General features: G+C 40.7%; 2 protein-coding genes across 2 annotated transcripts; one reads left to right on the forward strand and one right to left on the reverse strand.

The window, feature by feature from the left end:
• The first annotated feature begins 18 nt into the window (after window positions 1-18).
• On the forward strand, window positions 19-7,738 carry inpp5e (inositol polyphosphate-5-phosphatase E). Its single transcript, XM_042223449.1, has 10 exons — window positions 19-1,316; window positions 1,996-2,119; window positions 2,208-2,305; window positions 2,409-2,533; window positions 3,116-3,235; window positions 3,360-3,467; window positions 3,941-4,102; window positions 4,406-4,521; window positions 4,642-4,778; window positions 5,700-7,738. Exons 1-10 carry the CDS (start codon window positions 514-516, stop codon window positions 5,830-5,832), a joined length of 1,926 nt encoding a protein of 641 aa, XP_042079383.1. The 5' UTR covers window positions 19-513; the 3' UTR covers window positions 5,833-7,738.
• A 1,065-nt stretch (window positions 7,739-8,803) lies between these two features.
• On the reverse strand, window positions 8,804-15,156 carry pmpca (peptidase, mitochondrial processing subunit alpha). The gene is made up of 13 exons (XM_005928830.2): window positions 15,043-15,156; window positions 12,600-12,802; window positions 12,423-12,502; window positions 12,255-12,337; window positions 12,058-12,152; window positions 11,874-11,974; window positions 11,048-11,311; window positions 10,818-10,910; window positions 10,620-10,738; window positions 10,448-10,538; window positions 9,893-9,955; window positions 9,662-9,806; window positions 8,804-9,579 (listed from the first exon to the last, which is right to left on the reverse strand). The coding sequence occupies exons 1-13, from the start codon at window positions 15,087-15,089 to the stop codon at window positions 9,410-9,412; spliced, it is 1,554 nt and encodes a 517-aa protein (XP_005928892.1). The 5' UTR covers window positions 15,090-15,156; the 3' UTR covers window positions 8,804-9,409.
• Window positions 15,157-19,777: the final 4,621 nt, after the last annotated feature.

Here is a 19,777-nt window from a genome sequence, read left to right on the forward strand (position 1 = left end):
AGTTATCCGTTTGTTAATGTGGTCACAGAAACGTACGCTTTAGGCATTAGTTAGCACAGCTTTAGCATTTTAGCTTTGTTAGCTGCAGCTGCAGGTTGTTATCCAGTGAAGAGAAAAGCTTAACAGATGACATTGTTGTGTATGTAAACGTGATTTAGATGATGGCTTAAGTAGAATTGTTAAAGTAGACTTTAACGGGACTTTTCGTTCAGCATTAAAGTTGTTGAAACAAGCAGTAATTGCGTTAGCTCATGTGCTTTGTCTTTTTTAGCTACAGCTCTTGCTTTTAATTGCTTGAAATCAAAAATGTTTGTTGTTTCCACTGATTGGGTATTTGATGCAGTAACCCTCTGCCGTGGCTGATATCAGAACGTATATCAGACAGTAAAGTGATCGTTTGAAGGCCATGTCAGTAAAACAAACTCCGCCGTGTGTCTGAACAGGTCTTGTGCCACTTGAAAATGAGAGCGCTTCATCCACCTCACCACAGCTGGACTCAGACATGAGAAGAGGATGACTGAGGATGGAGAGGACGGCCCCCTCCATCACTCCTGTGAGGCTCCTGGTAAAGGAGACTCAATTGCCAATGACAGCAGCAAACTCAATACCTCCATAGTAGATGTAAAATCCACCAACGGGCACAAGGATGACCTTAGGCTTAGAAACACAGGGGAAGGGATCAGTCCGTATCAGCCCCGCCCCCCCTTGCTACCCAGACTGTCGAAGTCCAGCAAAAGCATTTCATTGGAGGAGACTGTGAGAACCAGGAGGCTGAGAAACAGCCAAGAGAGTCTGAGCGACCCAGCTGAGACCGGCTCCTCCACAGACTCGCTTAAAGAGGATGAAACTGTTGTAGCTCCGAGTGGGTTCGTTATCCAGGGTACAGCTGCAGTGAGGAATGAGCGGGATCCCAGTGCGAGACCCCATTCTGCTGTTCCAACTGGATCCCCAGCCTTCCGGGACAGAGGGAGTAGTCTTTCTGACTATGAAAGGAGACCCCGCAGCCAGCAGAGCGACCTTACAGTCCAGCAGTGGAGGGCCGCCAAGGTGCGTCTGTCTCCGGTGCAACCCACCGGACCACTGCCTGCTCTGGAGAAGAGCTTTGCGTCAGCCACTTTGAGGGCAGCTAATAGGATTGACAGGGATTGTTTGGATTATGCCATGCCGGCCAGAGAGAAGCTTGGAGAAAGGCTCCACAGGAACCTGAGCGACAGCCGGCTTTTGGAGAACATGGGGTCGGATAGTGCCTCTGTCAACTCCATGAGGTCCACCTACAGCGTACTCAGCCCCATCAGACCGCAGGATATGAGGAACAGGTAGGTTTAGCAGGTAATATAAAGATGCACCTGTAGTCATCATCCTTGTGCTGGATTTGAAGGCTCTATTGTAAGATGTCGTGTAGATTAAAGTAACTGCACTCAGCTTCCTGTTAAACTATAGTTACTTACCAGTCTCTTTCAAGGGTATTAAGCTAGTGACACTTAAAAACAAAAGAAGTAAGATGGGGTGTGTTTTTGTTTTGTTTTTGTTTTTTTGTCTGGATGAGCCCTTTCTAAGCTCACCCACTTTATACTCATATTACCCTTTTATCTTTCCTTTATTACAGTACACTTTAGCTCCAAAACCCCCACGCTCCCCTGCAAGCTGTGTTAGATTTAATTCATCTTTCATCATTCATCTTTCATTCCTCTTTCAAAACTAAATTTGAAATGTTTACACGTTAGTCTGCGATACTTTGTGGTAAAGAAATCAACATCTGAGCTGCTTTAGCTAAAAATGCACAAATAAGAATAAACAGCCTCCATTACTGGAGCAAAGAAGAATATAGGTGTGAGGAGATTCAGCAGGGTTTTTGACAGGATGAGTGGTAAAATGGTTCTTAGTCCACTGCTTTAATACTTATAAAGATGAATTATTGACCTGACCATAGAGATAGCAGCCTTACAGCTGTGATTAAACTCGATATATGTGCTGATTTTACTTTTCGTCATCCAGGAGTTTTATGGAGGGCAGCGTGCTGGGTAGTGGTGCCTTGCTTGGGGCTGAGGAGCTGGACCGCCTCTTCCCCGACAGGAGAGTTGGCATCTACATCGCCACTTGGAACATGCAAGGAGAGAAGGTGGGAGGATGTTGTGACCTGCAGCATCTCTCACAAAGGTTTTTCTGATGGAGAAACTGAATCATAACCAAATTCCTGCCATTTTCAGGGCCTTCCAGTCAACTTAGATGATCTCCTCCTTCCGACAGACTCTGAATTTGCACAAGACTTTTATGTTATTGGGGTCCAGGAGGGCTGTCCTGACAGGTGGATCATTTAATGTTTTAAATAAAAGCCGGTTATTATGATGAATTACTCCGTAATGGCTCTCATTTTCCGCTTACTAATATGTAACTTTGTTTGTGTGCAGGAGGGAGTGGGAGACCAGACTTCAGGAGAGTCTGGGACCTTACTACGTCATGTTATATGCAGCTTCACATGGTGTTTTATATCTCACTGTATTTGTCAGAAGAGACCTCATCTGGTTCTGCTCAGGTCTGTCCTACTCTACGTATTAGTTCAGGAGGGATGGTGATTATGAAATGATATTTCTAAATTGCTCATATTTCTGTGGTGACTTGTGTATTTAATAGCATGTTGTCTTAAAGACAGGGTTTCTGGAGGTATTAAATGATTAAAATTGATTTCTTGTTCCTCAAAACAGGCTTTAAAAGGTTTAAATAGTCTTTAATTCAGATAGGTCTTTTATACTGTTGAATTAATTTTCTTAACTAATCAATTATTTGAGCTTTAAAATCTGAAAAAAATAATCAAAGCTAAGCTGTGAATGTTTAGTTTTCTAGATTAAACCTTTCTATAATATACTTAAAATGCTGTTTACAAGTCGATATGAATATCAAAACACTTGAAAAGATCCTTTAGTTTCAACTTACAACTCTCTACTGATATCCTTGTTGCTTTGGATGAAATGCTCCACCTACTATAACTGGCCAGAGGATTGTGACAAGGATTTTGTTGTAGTGACATGTTGATTTGTGTGCACAGACATGAACCACCTGAAAAGCGCTATACAAATACACGCCATTTACCTTTCTTCTTCTTTATTTTTTTGCACAGAGGCGGAGCACGCCACAGTCACAACGAGGATCATCTCGCAGATCAAGACCAAAGGCGCAGTGGGGATTGCCTTCACCTTTTTTGGCACTTCTTTCCTTTTCGTTACTTCCCATTTTACCTGTTAGTAGCAGCTTTTCCAAGTCAGAGAAGCTTTTTTTTACACTGCACATTAGTGTATTGCATTTAAACCCTACAGCCGGCCAATGTTGCATATTTCTAATGTGTTTTTCTGTTTTTCTCCCAGCCGGCGATGCCAAAGTCTACGAGAGAATACTTGATTACAACAAGATTGTCGAGGCTCTAGCTCTTCCAAAAGGCCTTCCAGATACCAACCCGTACCGCTCCACACCATGTAAGACTCTCTGAAGCTACTTTGTGTGAATAATTTAAAATGTTAAAGCTATTTGGATGGTTTATGCATCAGAATACTTAATCTTTTAAAGATGTAACAGTATAAAAGTGGCATGCATTCATTCTGATAAGACAAATAATCTTAAAACATTGCATTCATTTTCTAATTGTCCTTCTTTTTCAATCAAATCACAACATGATTGATTGCAACAACTGTAATTAGATTAAACATTCCTAGACACCTAGGTTTAGGATTATTTGCAGGAGGAGGGAATAAGCGGTCTGGCTAATGTACAGGAAGGTTTTTCTCTATAAATATAACAATCTATTTTTGTATTTGTTTCCATGGCCATCTTTGTACCAGCAGTTACTGATGATCTATATATGGTTAAAATTGTGGTTAAAATCTTAGTGCTTATAACACTAATTGCCAGTATTCAGTGAAAATTGATGGAATATAATTTTTCACTGCAGCTGACGTCACTACAAGATTCGATCAGGTCTTCTGGTTTGGAGACTTTAACTTTCGGCTGGATAAAGACCGGAGTGAGGTGGAGGCCATCATAAGCTCCACAGTAGGTGGCGATATGAGCCCTCTTCTGGAGCACGATCAGCTCTCCAAGGAAATGAAGGAAGGTATGCACATAGGAAGCCAAAGCGTCAACATTTGCAAAAACTCAGAAAGTTGATTTTGTTCATCTGGACGTCGCGCTTTCAGTGGGAGAAACATTTTGTCACTTCAGACTGAAAAAGTGGCTTGGCTGAGTGATGAAAATGATTTTCCCACAGGAAATGCAACGACTGGATGAGCAGAACAAACTTTCTTGGATTTTCTTCCCTACATGATTTTTTATGCATCTAAACAGTTGCAAAAGTTCTTATAGAAATAGGTTGTTGTTTTCCATTGATTCTTATCCTGTGAGTTGTTTGTCCCTCCAGGGTCAATCTTTAAAGGTTTCCAAGAGGCATCAATACACTTCTTACCCACGTACAAATTCGACATTGGTCGCGATGTCTATGACACCACTTCTAAACAGAGAACACCTTCATACACAGTAAGTAGAACAAAGACGTGTCGCACATGACAAAAGATAAACGCCTTAAGTTTTTTAAAAACACTTTGTCATTTCTATTAAAGTGGCTCTCAAACGCATAGAACCTCTCTGTGTTCACAGGACAGGATCCTATTCAGGAGCAGGCAGGCTAATGACATAAAAACACTCATGTATACCAGCTGCTCGAACATCAAGACCTCGGACCACCGGCCTGTCATTGGTGTCTTTCAGGTCAAACTCAGGCCAGGAAGAGACAAGTGAGTCCCACTAACATTCACACATACACCTTAGTGCTGTAGTCCTTTCCAATTAAATTTAATTTCACATAAAGTTGGAACTTAATAGCCTGAAAGAAGGCGAAAGTAAAAGTTGCCTTTTACTATGACCTATTTGACTGAGAGCCTTCACTCTCAGCGGTGTCACGTTTGGGCCTAGCACTTGTTTCTAGAGAGTCACTGGTGTAGGCTTTCTGGCATGTGTGGAGACTTATTGAGATTAGGCGCTGGCACATGGTCTAGGGAAAAGTAACACAATTTATGAAGTAATATGTTAGATCAGATTCAGATGGGATTTTTAATGACACCAAATCACAGTAGTAGTCAGTCTCAAGCTCTTTGTATTGTAAGGTTAAGAACTCTGCATCAGTAGAAACCCAAGAATCTCCTTTGACAAAGCATTTAGAAAATAAAGGAAGAAAAAGTCATCCCCAAGCAGAAGCAGCCTTGAGAAGACAGAACAGAGTAGAATAGAGAGAGAACGAAACACAAACAGGATGAAACTACGTGCAGCAGTGACATATAAAGGGGGAGAGGAAGAGAGTCCCCCAGAGGCTCCAGGCTTTAGTGATGTAATAAACTGTGCTGTCGTGGATTTTCGTAGGTAGTGCAAAGGTTATCATTGTGAAAGAATCCTGACAATCTTTAGCTGTGGTCACAAAACAGTAGCTCTGTGTCATACAAATTTGATGGCCTACCCAGGTTTATTAAGTTCATGTTGCACTGTGTGGGTTGCAGTTAAATTAAAATGTTGCTGAAATATTACAATGCAAAAATCCATGCCTTAAATGATGGTTCTTTTTCACTGGACTGCAATTGATCATTTGGTAAACGATCAGTTGTGCTTTATGCATTTTGACTTTCTAACACCTGTAATGTTGTATTTGCTTGTATTTTTGTCAGCATTCCTCTGTGTGCCGGACAGTTTGACCGAAGCTTGTACTTGGAAGGTATCAGGAGGAGGCGGATCACCAGAGAAATAAAGACAAAGGAGGCCATGAAGAACCAAAGCAGCACGATCTGCACCATCTCTTAAAACCCATTAAGGAACACTCTGGACCAGATCAGGCTGGATTGGATCAGACCTGTGCCAGAAACAGGAAGGCCAGAAAGGACAAAAAGGAAAAACCAAAGTTGTCTTAACTACACAAATCCCAGCTGTGGTCGAGGTAACTGAGGTGCAGCTGTGTCCCGAAGAAGCTGGCTAGACTCGAGGGCAGGGATCTCGAGGTCATGCAGATATCAGCGTTCTGGCCTTTATTTATTCTGCCCCCTGTACCCAAACATAACTAGGGAAGGGGGGTCTCCCTTTGTGGCTTAAAGTTCAGTCACATGCTCCAGTGTGGACTGATAAGACCTTACAGACAGTAACAATACCTATTTTCTCTCTATTTTTTGTAGCCGTTTAAGAAGCATCATATACTATAATACTCTGTTTTTCTGAATGCTATACCAGTGTTCAAATGCCTTGTGATTTTTGTCATGAAGTAATGTACTAAACATAACTACAGCACACTTTTAGGTGTCCGTTTTGTTGGAGAGTTTTGAGGATCAGGTCAAATATAGACTCTGAGGAGCATGTTGCACCTTGTTAAGAGCTACTGTTAAATTCAGGGAAATTACAGTTATTTGATGCTTTTATTCAATATTTCTTAGGAACTCACTTGCTATAAAAAAAACGTTTGAGCATTTTAATGATATTACTACTATATTACTACCATTATTGCTACCTTTTGTGTGATTAGGCCAAGTGAACCTTTGCAACACTAAACGCAATGCCTTACCTCTCATCTTATTACTGTGTAAACTGTCCATGTACTGTATGTAGCAGCACATTAATCATCTGCATTCCCAGCATGAAGCGCATTCTGTTTTTTAAAAAAAGTGCCTGTGGGTATTGTTTTTACATCATCGGGACCTCTTATCCACAACTATATCTTTTTATGTCATCTGATGTAACATCCCATAATAAAGGTTTGAAAACACCTTTGTTTGTTGGATACATTTTGCCCATAACAGATGTATTTAAGTGTGGGGGAGCACAATGTGTTGCAATGTTATCAACTTAATATAGTAGTTATAATACTGTGTTAAATCTAAGGTGAAGCTGAGCACCAGCTTCCAGAGCTTAAAGATGAAGCCTGTGTGGGAATCCCCAAAACTGCAGTTTCTCCAATGGCCACTTGAGGGTGCTTCTTAAACTGAGTCAAAAATAGTTGTCCCTTTGTCACTACCAAAGGTTAAAGTTAGGGGCATGATGTACAGGCTTACAGCCTCTTGTCAACAATCATGTAGTAAAAAGAAAGTGTGAAATAACTCATGTTTTATAGTCTAGATTCTTCAAAATAGCTATTCTTTTCTTTGATTACTGCTCTGCACACTCTTGGCATTCTCTTGACGAGCTTCATGTGGTAGTCAGCTGAAATGGTTTTCCACTTGTTGGCCCTTTTCCCATCACTCTGCAGTCCATCAGATCCCAACCCATCTAGACTGGGTTTAGGTCAGGTGACTGTAAAGGCCATTTGGTGCAGCACTCCATCACTTTCCTTCTTGGTCAAGTAGCCCTTACGCAACCCAGAGGTGTGTTTGGGGTGACTGTCCTGTTGAAAAATAAATGATGGTCCAACTAAACGCAAACCTGAGATGGGATGGCATGTTGCTACAAGATGCTGTGGTAGCCAATCTGGTTCAACGTACCTTCAGCTTTGAAAAAATCCCCAACAGTGTACCAGCAAAGCACCTCCAATCCATCACACCTCCTCCACGCTTCACAGTGGGAACCATGCATGTAGAGACCATCTGTTGATCTTTTCTGTGTCGCAGAAAGACACAGCAGGTGTAACCAAAGATCTCAGATTTGGACTCGAGCAGTCTCCTCTGAACAGTTGATGTAGAGATGTGTCTTCCACTGACTCTGTGAGGCATTTATCTGGGCTCTAATTTGAGGTGCTGTTAACATGATTTTCTGAGGCTGGTGACGCAAATGAATTTATCCTCAGGAGCAGAGGTGACTCTTGGTCTTCCTTTCCTGGGGTGGTCCTCGAGAGTTTCATCGTAGCGCTTGATGGTTTTTGCGACTGCACTTGGGGACACATTCAAAGTTTTAGCAATTTTTCGTACTCACTGACCTTCAGTTCTTAAAGTAATGATGGACTGTTGTTTCCCTTTACTTAGCGGACTGGTTCTTGCCATATTATGAATTTTAACAGTTATCACAGCTGTTAGCTGTGTACAAACCTTACTTCTGCACAACACAACTGATGGTCCCAAACCCATTGAGAAGGCAAGAAATTCCACAAATGAACCCTGACGAGGCACACCTGTGAAGTGAAAACTATTTCAGGTGACTACATCATGAAGCTTATTGAGAGAAGGCCAAGGTTTGCAGTGTTGTCAACAAAGAAAAGGGTGACTACTTTGAGGAATTAGGGTGACCAACCATCCTTTTTTTTGCACTTGTTGACTTGTAAAAGCCTATATGATATTTTTTATTTTACCATTCATTAACGGCACAGAGAAGGCATTGTTTGAATATGTTAACGTTTTCTTTAAGCAAACAGTATTATTAAAGTTCTTCATGACTGGGCCAAATGTCCACTTTTTGGGAAACCAAAATATGGTCACCCTACTAAAATATAAAACATATTTAGAGTTAATTATCTGCATTTCTTTGCTTCATAATTCTATATATTTTGTTTTATATATTTGATGTCTTCAATGTGTATCTACAATATAGAAAGTGGTAAGAACAAAAAAAACAACATTAAATGAGAGGTTGTGTTCAAAGTTTTGAGTCTTAGATTGTGCGTTTCTGTGAGAATATCCATGAAACACAGACAAAAAAATAATCAAGTCAACATATGTAGACAATCACTGCAAGTCAAACACTCAGACTATAACCTGCTTTTTCTATTCTTTGCCCTTATGTGGTCGTCACACAGCTGTGGCTCCTCATAACCAATGTGATTTGCAAAGCCTTCAGCGTAACAGTAAAAACAAACACCACACTTGTTTAACCATCTTTTTACTGTACAATACACGAATCACAATTTCAGTCTGGAGGACAAGCAGTCAAGTCAGTGACTGATCCAAAAATCTCCATTTTGTTTTTAATCATATATTATGTAACTTTCTGCTGTCTCCGTACCTATAAAAGGACATTATGAAGTCTTGTCGTATAAATAACAGTTTAATCCACTGACTCTGGAATAAAGAATTTTTAGAGAGCTGCGATCTGCAAAGAAAGTAATGGTGGAATAAAAAAAACGAAAGAGTTTTAGGGGCATCCAGAACACAGTCTACTCTGAGTGGCTCTGTGACACTGATGGGGTTTTTAAATGGGAACCTTACATGATAATTTTGTGTTTCTTTAAAAGCAAACTCCTGCAAACCTCCCATAAAAATAATGAATTATTGACTTCCTGGCAACAAAACAAAAATACAGTTGTATACAGACTAGGATTACTGTAGAGTACAATGTGTCATTTCTTTAAAATCACCCCTTCTCTCAGAGGTATTTGTCACCCTTCACAGTAAGCTGTGGTGATTTCCGTGTTCGGAGGGAACACTAGTGTAATCTTCAAGTCCAGTTTATGTAAAGTGATGATGCGGGTCTATCTGAAGAGGCGGTATGTGCGGGGCAGACGTCCGTCCTTGCTGGACAAGGCGGCCTGGATGTGTTCGTACGAGGGCAGCTCCATGAGATCTCCAAGCGCTGCGACAGCTGGCTTACTGCGCAGCATCTTGGTGGTCACTCTTTTAATGTCACCAGGTGTCACGCTGCCTGAAAATTATTTGAATATTATCGTCACATAAATTTAGATGACTTGCAAAGAAAATAACACAAAAATCCTTCCAGTACTCACTTATTAGATGACAGAGCTCATGTGGCAGCTTTCTCTTTCCTGTGGAGAGAACCTGACGACCAACGTCTTCAAAAATAACCGGCCGTGATTCAAGGTTCATCATCAACATGGACTTCAGCTGAGTCTTTGCCCTCTCCAGCTCCATCTGGGCACATAAGGGAAATTTATTAAAAGAACTGTGTAATTTTTATTCCGCTAAATGATGAGGACAAAGCTTGTGGCGATCATTACCTCTCCTGCACTGCCGCCCATCTGAATGAACTCTCTGGTGATTATTTCCACCATTTCTCTCACCTGGAAATGAATAAATGAAATAAGAAATAAGAAAAAGAACCACAAAAAACATGACAAACTATTCACTGGAGGTGAACTTTTCCCAAATATACACTCAGCTCCTTACAGGGACAAAAAAGCAAGAGCACATTACCCATTCATCCTCTCTTTACTGGCTTCCTGCCACTTTTAGAATTTAGTTTTAGATTTTATTGCTTGTTCTTAAGTCTTTGACCTTTGCCCCCTTTTTTTTATCTAAGCCTTTAAGCATCCACCTTCAAGTTAGGGCACTAAGGTTTTCTAATCAGAGGATTCTGGATGTTCCCAGGACAAGGTCAAAAACAGAGGGGATCGGGCCTTTCCAGTTGCAGGCCGTGTCCTGTGAAACCACCTACCCCAGAGCACCAGAGCTGCCAAAGCCTCATCAGAAAAAGTTTCAAAATTTAATTGAGAAATTTGTTACAGAATCCTAACAGATACTCTGCAGCTGTCCTGTATTGAGACTGTACCAACCTGTCTGGGGTCTGCACTAGCATGGATACACAGTAGGCCGCTGTCCTCGTAGCTATGATGGTAGGAGGTGGCGTTGTACATCCAATGATGTCTACAACAGATAACAAAAATTTAACAGTCGGTGACGACTAATTGGAATAGTTTTAGTACAATTTTCTTGTGAGACGCTCACCTGTTAAGGACGTTCAGGTACAGTCGGGTAAACATGCCTTTCCCGGGTCCTCCTGCAGAGAAGGAGCCGCCTCCACCCATCATCATGTTGAGCACAGCGAATGGGATAAAGTCATCCTCCTGTAAAGGGAACATTTTTACCCTTTAACATGTCTCAGGCCCCTGATTGGAGACTTTCCAAGACACTGCAAACACCCACCAGGTAGGAGCAGCTCTCCAGGCCGATCATGATGTGGGTAAGTTCTGGGATGGGGGTGGGGCCAAGGCTCACGTCTGACATATCCTTCTCCATCTAACAGAATAAAACACAATGTCCAACTTTTAAAGATCCGTTAAAAAGATCATTTGCTTTCTCCAGCAGAACGGAGGAATAATAACAAAAACAGGTATCTGCCAAACTGTGATTTTAAACAGAGCCTGGTTAATCACCTTGACGATGCCACCAGTGTACTGTGCTACAGAGAGGTCCACGTTGGGCGCTGAACTCGTTCCCCACACTGGTTTTACGTCCAGCAGGTATTTCCTGGCACTTTCGACCAGCTGCTCGTGCTCGATGCCCACTCCTGCCAGCACCATGCGCTCTGGACGGTAATAGTTACGCAGGTAACTGTGAAGCACATTCTTGTCAATCTTATCCACATTTTCTGCAGGACAAAAACGAGGCAGTCCGACTGTGTTGCCTCGATACGCAGCCTGGAAACAAAACAACAAAGAAGGGTCACATATAGATTTAAAGATGAAAACAAACTAGGACTACTCACCATTGAGTTTGACATTAATGAGGTCAGAATATCTAAAAGTAATCCCTCTGACCCAATCAGACTTCAAATTACTCCAAACACTCATTTTCATAATTTTTGCCACTCCTGACTCTGTATGATATCAACAAGAGCGAAGCTCCTTAATGTGATTAACCCTGACATACAGAAGCCTTTTTCACTCCTTGTTCAAATCTTCTGTTTGCACGAGGCCTCCAATAAGAAGAAATTTGGCTTAAAGGAAGGGTGGACTCAAAGAGGGAAGAAGCAAAACAGCTTGGTTCAGACTGTGAGTGAATGGAGAGGCTGCACAAAAGCTCAGCTAAGGCAAATGGATCGTTTTGGACTGTGAATCATGCAAAGTTACTCTATCAGAGTAGAAATGAGCATTGAAATTTTGACAGTGGATTTTGGTTTCATTAGTAATTCACTGATTAATAAGAAAATGGGATGAATGGCTGGATGGACTAGCTAAGGAATAATGAGGCATAACTCACAGCATGGATCATCTCAGTGAGTAATGGCTCAGGATCTGGCCTCATGTTGAGATCTTCTAACTCAAAGCGCACCGCCATTCTGGTCATCTCGAGCTCTTCATCTGCACACAAAGAAACAGTTTGTATTACCGGTGGAGACTCTTGGACCGTTTGTGAGGACTGACCCTAAATTATATGTCCTTACCCAGCAGGCGAGGCTGTAGAACAGCATCAGACAGAAGACTGACCACTGTGTCCAGACCTTTCACTTCAGCAGACACTGCATACATTGTGGTGTCTCTGCAAAGCAAAACAACCAATCAACACACCTCAAATCAGCTGTGTGTTGTTTGCGTTTATCATTACATCATTCCACACTGAGACGGGAACTGTGTTAAATACCTGGATGTCTGGCAGTCACAGATCCCCCCGTGTTTCTCTAACGTAAGAAGGATTTCATCTTTACTCCCATACTGTGCTGTGGACTAAAGACATAAATGTTGTTGTCAGGTTTATTGCTCGCACCTCCACCTTTTTGGTCTTTTTCATTGGATTTTATTTAATACTTACAGAAAATGCAAGTTTTTCTAAGAAGTGTGCAATCCCACTTGGATACTTTGCTTCATGTCTGGATCCCGAATTAACCAAAACTAACAAAAGGAAGAAAGAGAGAGAATCTCACTTTATCCAGTTCTTGCAGGTGACAAGGAACTGTGAATATATCAGCACATCAAAGACACAACTTACCTCCAACTGTGCAGAATTCACCAAACTTGTTTTGGGAAGCAACTTTGAGGCCATTTTCTAGAGTGGTAATCTTGGTCTCATATTTTTCCTGACCATCCACTGAAGCGAACACTGGTTTGGGGATCCCAGGCAACGGTGTAGAGAGGGAGATATTTGGGTATCCGCCACCACTGCTGTATTTCCGGTAAGCTGCTATCCCATACCTTGGATGACAATAAAACAACTGCTATAAAAAAAAAAACCTCATCAACTTTTAAAAGCTGAATTTCAAAAGCCAACTTTTGAAAAAACTGCAGCTTATACAACATGACCAATAAATATTAACATTGCTGGGTTTAATTTTTGTACAACCTTTACATTGTACACAGCCCTTCTAGCCACAGCTACTTTAAAGACCTCACCAATTAGTCTTCTGACAAACAATGTGCCAATACAAAAATAAAAACAAACAGTACAACAAACAACAATGGAGACAACAGTGACTAACACAAATACTGACAAACTTCATAGAACAGCTAAGAAGACATATTTTAGAGATTTGGCCTTAAAGTTTAAAATCAGTTCATGTTTTTATCTATGGTGGCAGAATGTTCAACACCTTTAAATGTTAAAGAGGACTGACCATTTTGTTACCTTCTTACTTTGCATTCTGCATCAATTCACTTAAATTCAATTCAAATGGTGCCAATCCACAACAGTAACCTCAGGACATTTTATACTGCAAGTTAAAGACCCTAAAGTATTAAAAAGAAACCCCAAGAATCACATGACCCCCTATGAGCAAGCACTTGGCAACAGTGAGAAAAAAAATAAAATCCTTTAATAATACAGTATAGATACCAAATGGATATGCTATCTATAAAATTCGCAAAGCTTAAATATCAAATGTCTTCAGAATTTTACAATAATGATACTACTACTACTAATAATAATAATTGTACTGGCATCTTGTCCAGTACTTTAAAGCCTTGTTTGTCATATGCTCTCTTTTTTGGCAACATGTTACTGTTACACAACAGAAAAGCTGAGACAAAATAATATCGTGACGTGCAGACATACCTGAGCGGGCTAAGATCTTACAAGCTGAATCATTCAACTAGAGGAAAACAATCTGCATCAGAAACTACTGAACATCCATTATATATGGCAGTTGCTTGAAAGAGGCCTGTCCTCTTAGTGTCAGGCACAAAGTGGAGTGGAAAATAGTTTGTTTTTTTAATTTCCATGTTTAAAAACAGGAAAAAAGAAGAAGAAGAATAAAAAAGGAAAAGAAAATCCAGCTTGCATGTTTTCCATACTCTTCAGAGGGAAACAGATATTTTGCAAAGACATACTATTGTCTGCAGACTTTTTGGTCAGTAGGTGGTGATTTCATTCCTGCTGATCTCTAGTCTGGACCAGGTTAGCTTTGCAGCATATTTTACCCAGTAAGAAAATGAAAATCGAATTACTTGATGAATTGTTGCAGCCCTAAATTCTAACAGCTGTAATCCTTTCAGTTTATGCATTTAACCCCCTCATATTTTTCAAATATTACAATTTACACCAATTAAGTGAACACACAGGGAAAACTTTCGGTTAACTTAGCCAGCTGAAAACAAGCTTCACATGACTGCTTAACAACATGATTGCCAGTGTTAGGGTAAGTGAATCCAGATCACTTGAGTATACTGAAGTGGCTTCGTAGTACAGAGCCCTGGCCATGGTTAAGCTCCTCTAGCTGTGAGAAAACTCTGTTCTGATTGGCTGTCCATCATAAAAAGAACAGTGTGGGTTTTGTGTTTACAGCCATGCAACAGGGATCAGCATATTCACTGACATCATATAGCACCAAAAGTACGTAAAAACTCTCTGAAAATGACTATTTTCGCCTTTTGACTCAAATAGATTAGGTGCACATAGATACTATTATCGACTTCATTGTCCAAACGTGTTTGGAGCTTAAAAGTTTAACATTCCTCTTATAGCACTTCTATAATATCAGAATCTCAGCCACACAGTGATAAATTCAAAGTCAGCACGTATAATCCTCCACCATCCTCAGGCAAACGCACATTATTAAGTCCAGCAATCTATTCTCTTTTACCCAAATATGTCTCTTCATATTCAAATTCTCAACAAAAACAGCCTAACTAGCACGTCTATTTAAAATATATTAAAACAAAGTAGAACAATTCTTTATCTCGGACATTACAGAAAGCCGCTAAAATAATGCCAAAGCTTAAGCGAAAGGAGCATTTTTAGCTTCATTAACGGGTTATGATGTAACTTAGCATCATGCTAGCTGCTAATTAACGGTGACGAGGACGTAGAGAATTTCTAAACCCGCAGGGATGAGCGGAAACGTCAGGTGGGAGACAGTGGGTGTATCGGTGCTGCTGCAGTCTGTTCGCGTTAAACTCCACATTAGCGACACTGTAAGCGTTTATTTAAAACGTGTTACCTCTGAACCCGACTCCAGGTTCTGCACCTCGACATGTGAGTCGCCATCCTGGATCCTCTGTGACGGAGATCAACCCGGATGACGACGAAAGCTACTCGAAGCACTTCCGCTTTCAACCAGCTGACGGTTGTTGAACATGCAGCCCAGGGGCCAAAACCACACGATGTTACTGAATAATAAGAACATCACAGTGAAGTCATTAATAATTATTTAATAATCAGTTATAATTGCTAAATAAAAAACACTGCAATTTCAGCTACGGGGGACAAACACATGTTTTAGGTTATTGCCATCCAAGTACATGACCCGTCCATTACCTCCTCAGTGTGGTGAAGTCACCCTGCAACCTTAACAGAAAAACAGCCCCGAAGCGTCATGTTTCCACCTCTGTGCTTGAGTGTGGGGATGGTGTGCTTTGGAAAATATTAAGCATTTCTCTTCCTCCAAACACGACAGGTCAAGCTGATGCCAGATAGTTTCATTTCACTACAAAACTTTCTTCCATGCTTTCTCTAAATCCTTTAGGTGTTCATTAAGTGTTTGTTGGGAAACTTAAGATTACCCTGTATATGTCCCTTCTTGGGCAGGTAGACCTTTGGTTGATATTCTGTTTTTCTCCATTAAAATGAAACAACCATAAAAATTACACTTAAAAATTCAACAAACTCAAATCAACATTGAGCAGAAATCCATTTTGAAAATTTATAGCACACCCCTGATCTAGAAGATTGACAGTACCTGTCTGGGGAGATAGTAACCCAGATTATTTTTTCTCTATGTACATTTTATAGATGTTCTGTAAATGCATCACACACAGGCAGTCATAAAGCAGAGTTTTGAAAACAGAACAGCTCCAAGTGTCGGCCGCCTCACAGGGCAGTCACAGCTGGCAGATCTGGGGTTGCAGCTTTCTCAAGAATTATCCATCCATCCATCCATTTTATGACAGCCTATCCATTGTCTTCCACTGGGTAGCAGCCAGAGGATGCACCACCCACCTCCTCCAGCTTGTCCAGGGGAACACCATGGTGTTCCCAGGCCAGCCAGGAGATATAGTCTGTGTGCCCTGGGCCTATCCCGATGGGACATGCTAAGAACACCTCAACTAGAGGTGTCCAAGAGGCATCCTAGTCAGAAGCCTGAAACACCTCAACTGGCTCCTATCGATGTGGAGGAATAGTGGCTCTACTCTGAGCCCCGTCTGGCTGGCCGAACTCACCTTATCTCTAAAGGAGAGAGTCCAGCCACACATCAGTGGCACGAGAAAGCTCATTTTGCTGCTCGTATCTGCGATCTCGTTCTTCGGTCACTACACAAAGCTTGATTTACCATTTGATTTACCATCAAATGGTAACTCGAGAGCTTCACTTTTACGCTCAGCCCTCTCTTTTCCATGATGGGCTGGTACAGCGTCCGCATCATTGCAGCTGCAGCACAAGCCGTCAGTTAATTTCACACTCCACTCTCCCCTCACTTGTGAACAAAACCCCGAGATACTTAAACTCCTCCATTTGGGGCAATAACTCGAACCTTTTCCAGCTGAGGACCATGGCATCAGACTCAAAGGTTCTGATTCTCATTCCTGCAGCTTCACGCTCAGCTGTGAACCACTCCAGTGCAAGCTGGAGGCCACAACCTGATGAAGCCAACAGAACCACATCAGGTGAGAAAAGCAGAGACGAGATTTGGAGACCACCCAAGTGGAAGCCTTCCGCCACTTGGTTACGTCTAAAAATTCTGCCCATAAAAATTAGAAACACAATTGGTGACAAAGGGCAGCCCTGGCAGAGTCCAACACCCACCAGGAACACGTCCAACTTATTGCCACTGCCTGGGCAGTGTTCCGCTTGGCCTGTTGGTATATATCGGCTGCCTGCGAAGTTCTGCAGGCTAACCAAGCCCAATAGGACTCGTTCTTCAGCCTGATGGTTCCCTTTACCTCTGGTGTCCACCATCTGGTTTGGGGGTTACCCCCAGGACAGGCATCAACCACCTTGTGGCCACAGCTCAGTGCAGCGTACCTAAATAGCATAAGTAAATAAAAAGTATTTTATTTATTTACAGGAAACCAAAAGCAACAAATACATAAATAAATAATCATTTGAGAACCAGTTTAGTTTTAGGCAAGCAAAGTAATGAAGAATTGTGAAAGAATTGTCTTTTTGGGGTGAAGGGACAAGTTAAAATTAAATTTATGTTAGGGTAAGATAAAGGGTTGGGCACTTAGCTGTAAAAGTTACAAATATAGCTAATGAGAATCCACAAATCTCACAAAGATAGCCAAATAAAGGAAGACACATTTAAAAGACCCCAAGAATACACTTGCCAAGTTTAAAGTGGATGGGACGAACTGTCATATAGACACAGAGATTTGTCTGACTATTAGTAGGATTAAGGAGATAACTACTTACTGACTTAATTTCTTCAGTGCACTGCTCAAATTCACAGGTGCTTTTTGTTTTTGTTTTTTTTGTTTGTTTGTTTTTTTTTGTTTTAGGATGAAGGTTTATTAACTCCAAACCAGCTCTATCCGTGTCTGTAATTTGGGCTCTAAGATCCAAAACAGAACAATTGATCCATTTGAGTGGGTAAGCGGGCCAAGAGCATTTAACTACCCATCAGTGAATCAATTCTGACACAGAAACAAGTCAGCTCCTCAATAACATTAACACTTCCACCTGACTTTAAAGCACTCTGCAGCTGAAGAGAGATTCAGCAGGACTGTGACCAGCAACAGCACATTTATTATTTGCCACAATGTTCTCCATTATGCATGTCACCGCAGTGCTTTGGATAATTTCTCTGTTTTCACACTCCGGCTCAGCTTACGAGCTCCAGGATACCATCCACACTCTGAAAGAAGAAAACCTCCACCTGCAGCACCAACTGGAGAACCTCACCAGGGCTCTCAGGGATTTGAAACATCTTCTGATTGAGCACTCCAAAGGTAAAAACAGAGCTTTCTTGTTACAAGTGGATAGAGTTTCAAAAATACAAAGTCTTAATAGATACTTTTATCAAATTTGAATATAGCTACTGGTGGGGAGCATGACCCTGAATATCTGCACGCCTGGAAGGAGTGGTCCCAACATGGTGAGCTCTCCAATTCTGGTTTTCAGAGCAGACTTTGTTGTAGCACTTAGTTGTCTCTATCCCAACAAAAAAACTCTGTACTGTGTCCTTTAGGGATAAGTGCTGAGACCCACCAAATGCTGGAGCAGGCCCTGTGTTTAAACGAGCTCCATGATGCAGCGGATCACATCTTCATCACTCCGGTTTTCCTCCTCCTCTCACCTGTTATGTTTCTGGCACTGCTGTCATGACTTTGACCAACAACCCAACAAACATATTAAACTTTCACACAGATATGACACCTTATAATAAGAAAATTGTCCTACATTAAAGTTCAGGATCAAAAATCAGATTGACTTTTACCTCTTCAGTAAATGTTTTTCCCTTCATGTTATCTGATTAATTCTGATGTAAAATCATCAGTTAAAAATAAACATGGAATTCATCTTGTAGCTCTGTGTGCTTTAATTTCCTCTGTTTCTCACTCTAATGAAACTCTGGATCACAGTCAAGATGTTTGATAATAAAAGACATCATCTTCTGTGAGATAATGTTGCATCAAATATTCTTTAAGAACTTGGCTTTCAGATCTAAAATTGGACATAAATGAAATAAAGGCAGCCCTTGAGGATATATATGAATGCCTTGTACTAAGATGAATGGACAAATGACCATCTTATTCAACAACCTACACACATCTGCAGATTTACTCAGCTCAGGCTTTAACGACCAAAACAAAAGTCAAATGACGAAAAAAGGGATACCATGGTAACACAGTTAATGCAGCATAAAAATGATAAGATAAATTTTGATAGATCTAATTTTAGATCTATCTACTGGGTCACACCCCTTTTGGCCTTAGATAAATCTAAAGATTTTAGTTTTAAGGTCATATTTCATCCTCCTGTATTTTTATAGAGAAGCAGAGAAAGGGTACTGCACAGGTTGTATTTATTTATTGGTATATTTATTGTGCTTACAAACAGAAAATTACTTAAGAATGATGTGGAAATTTGTTTGGAAAACATTTTAGACTAGATACAATCCCCTGCAATGAGTGGTATTTATTTTCTTGCAAATCTAATTGTCATTTGTTTGTGCTATTGTGCCCTTTTGTGTTTTGCAAAACAGTAACTTATGCACTGAAACAATATGGTTTATTATGCAGGTAAAATGTGTTGTGAAATGTAATGTGATGTTCTATAGTTGTACTAAATGTAAAAATTATATTAAAAAAAATATTAGAATTAATATGTATACAATGCAAATTCTATATCTTGTTTGTGCAGACATGCAGTTTGGAAAGAAGAAATCCATCATCCTTCAGTCCTAAGGAAATACAATATATACAATACTTAAGTCAATAGCTCATGTATCAATATGTCATCACTTCAACTGTTATCAACATTTTTGCTCAGTGTTGAGCAAAGTCAGAGTGTCTTTTAGAATCTACATTAAACACAGTTCTGCCACAGTGGGAAAACTGGGACTATGAGAGTCTTTGGTGGATTTATGTGTTTGATGTTGTCCTGAATCCAACAGTGTTACATTTCACCCGCTACGTCTGCTTTGTCTGCTTAATTAAAATGACCCCTCCTGCATAGATTATAAATCGGTGCATTTGTACTTTCATTTCCATTTGATTATGCTGAATGGATTGCCA

Source organism: Haplochromis burtoni, unplaced genomic scaffold, assembly GCF_018398535.1.
Source record: "Haplochromis burtoni strain Fernald_Lab_line unplaced genomic scaffold, NCSU_Asbu1 Contig_111, whole genome shotgun sequence".
NCBI lineage: Eukaryota > Metazoa > Chordata > Actinopteri > Cichliformes > Cichlidae > Haplochromis > Haplochromis burtoni.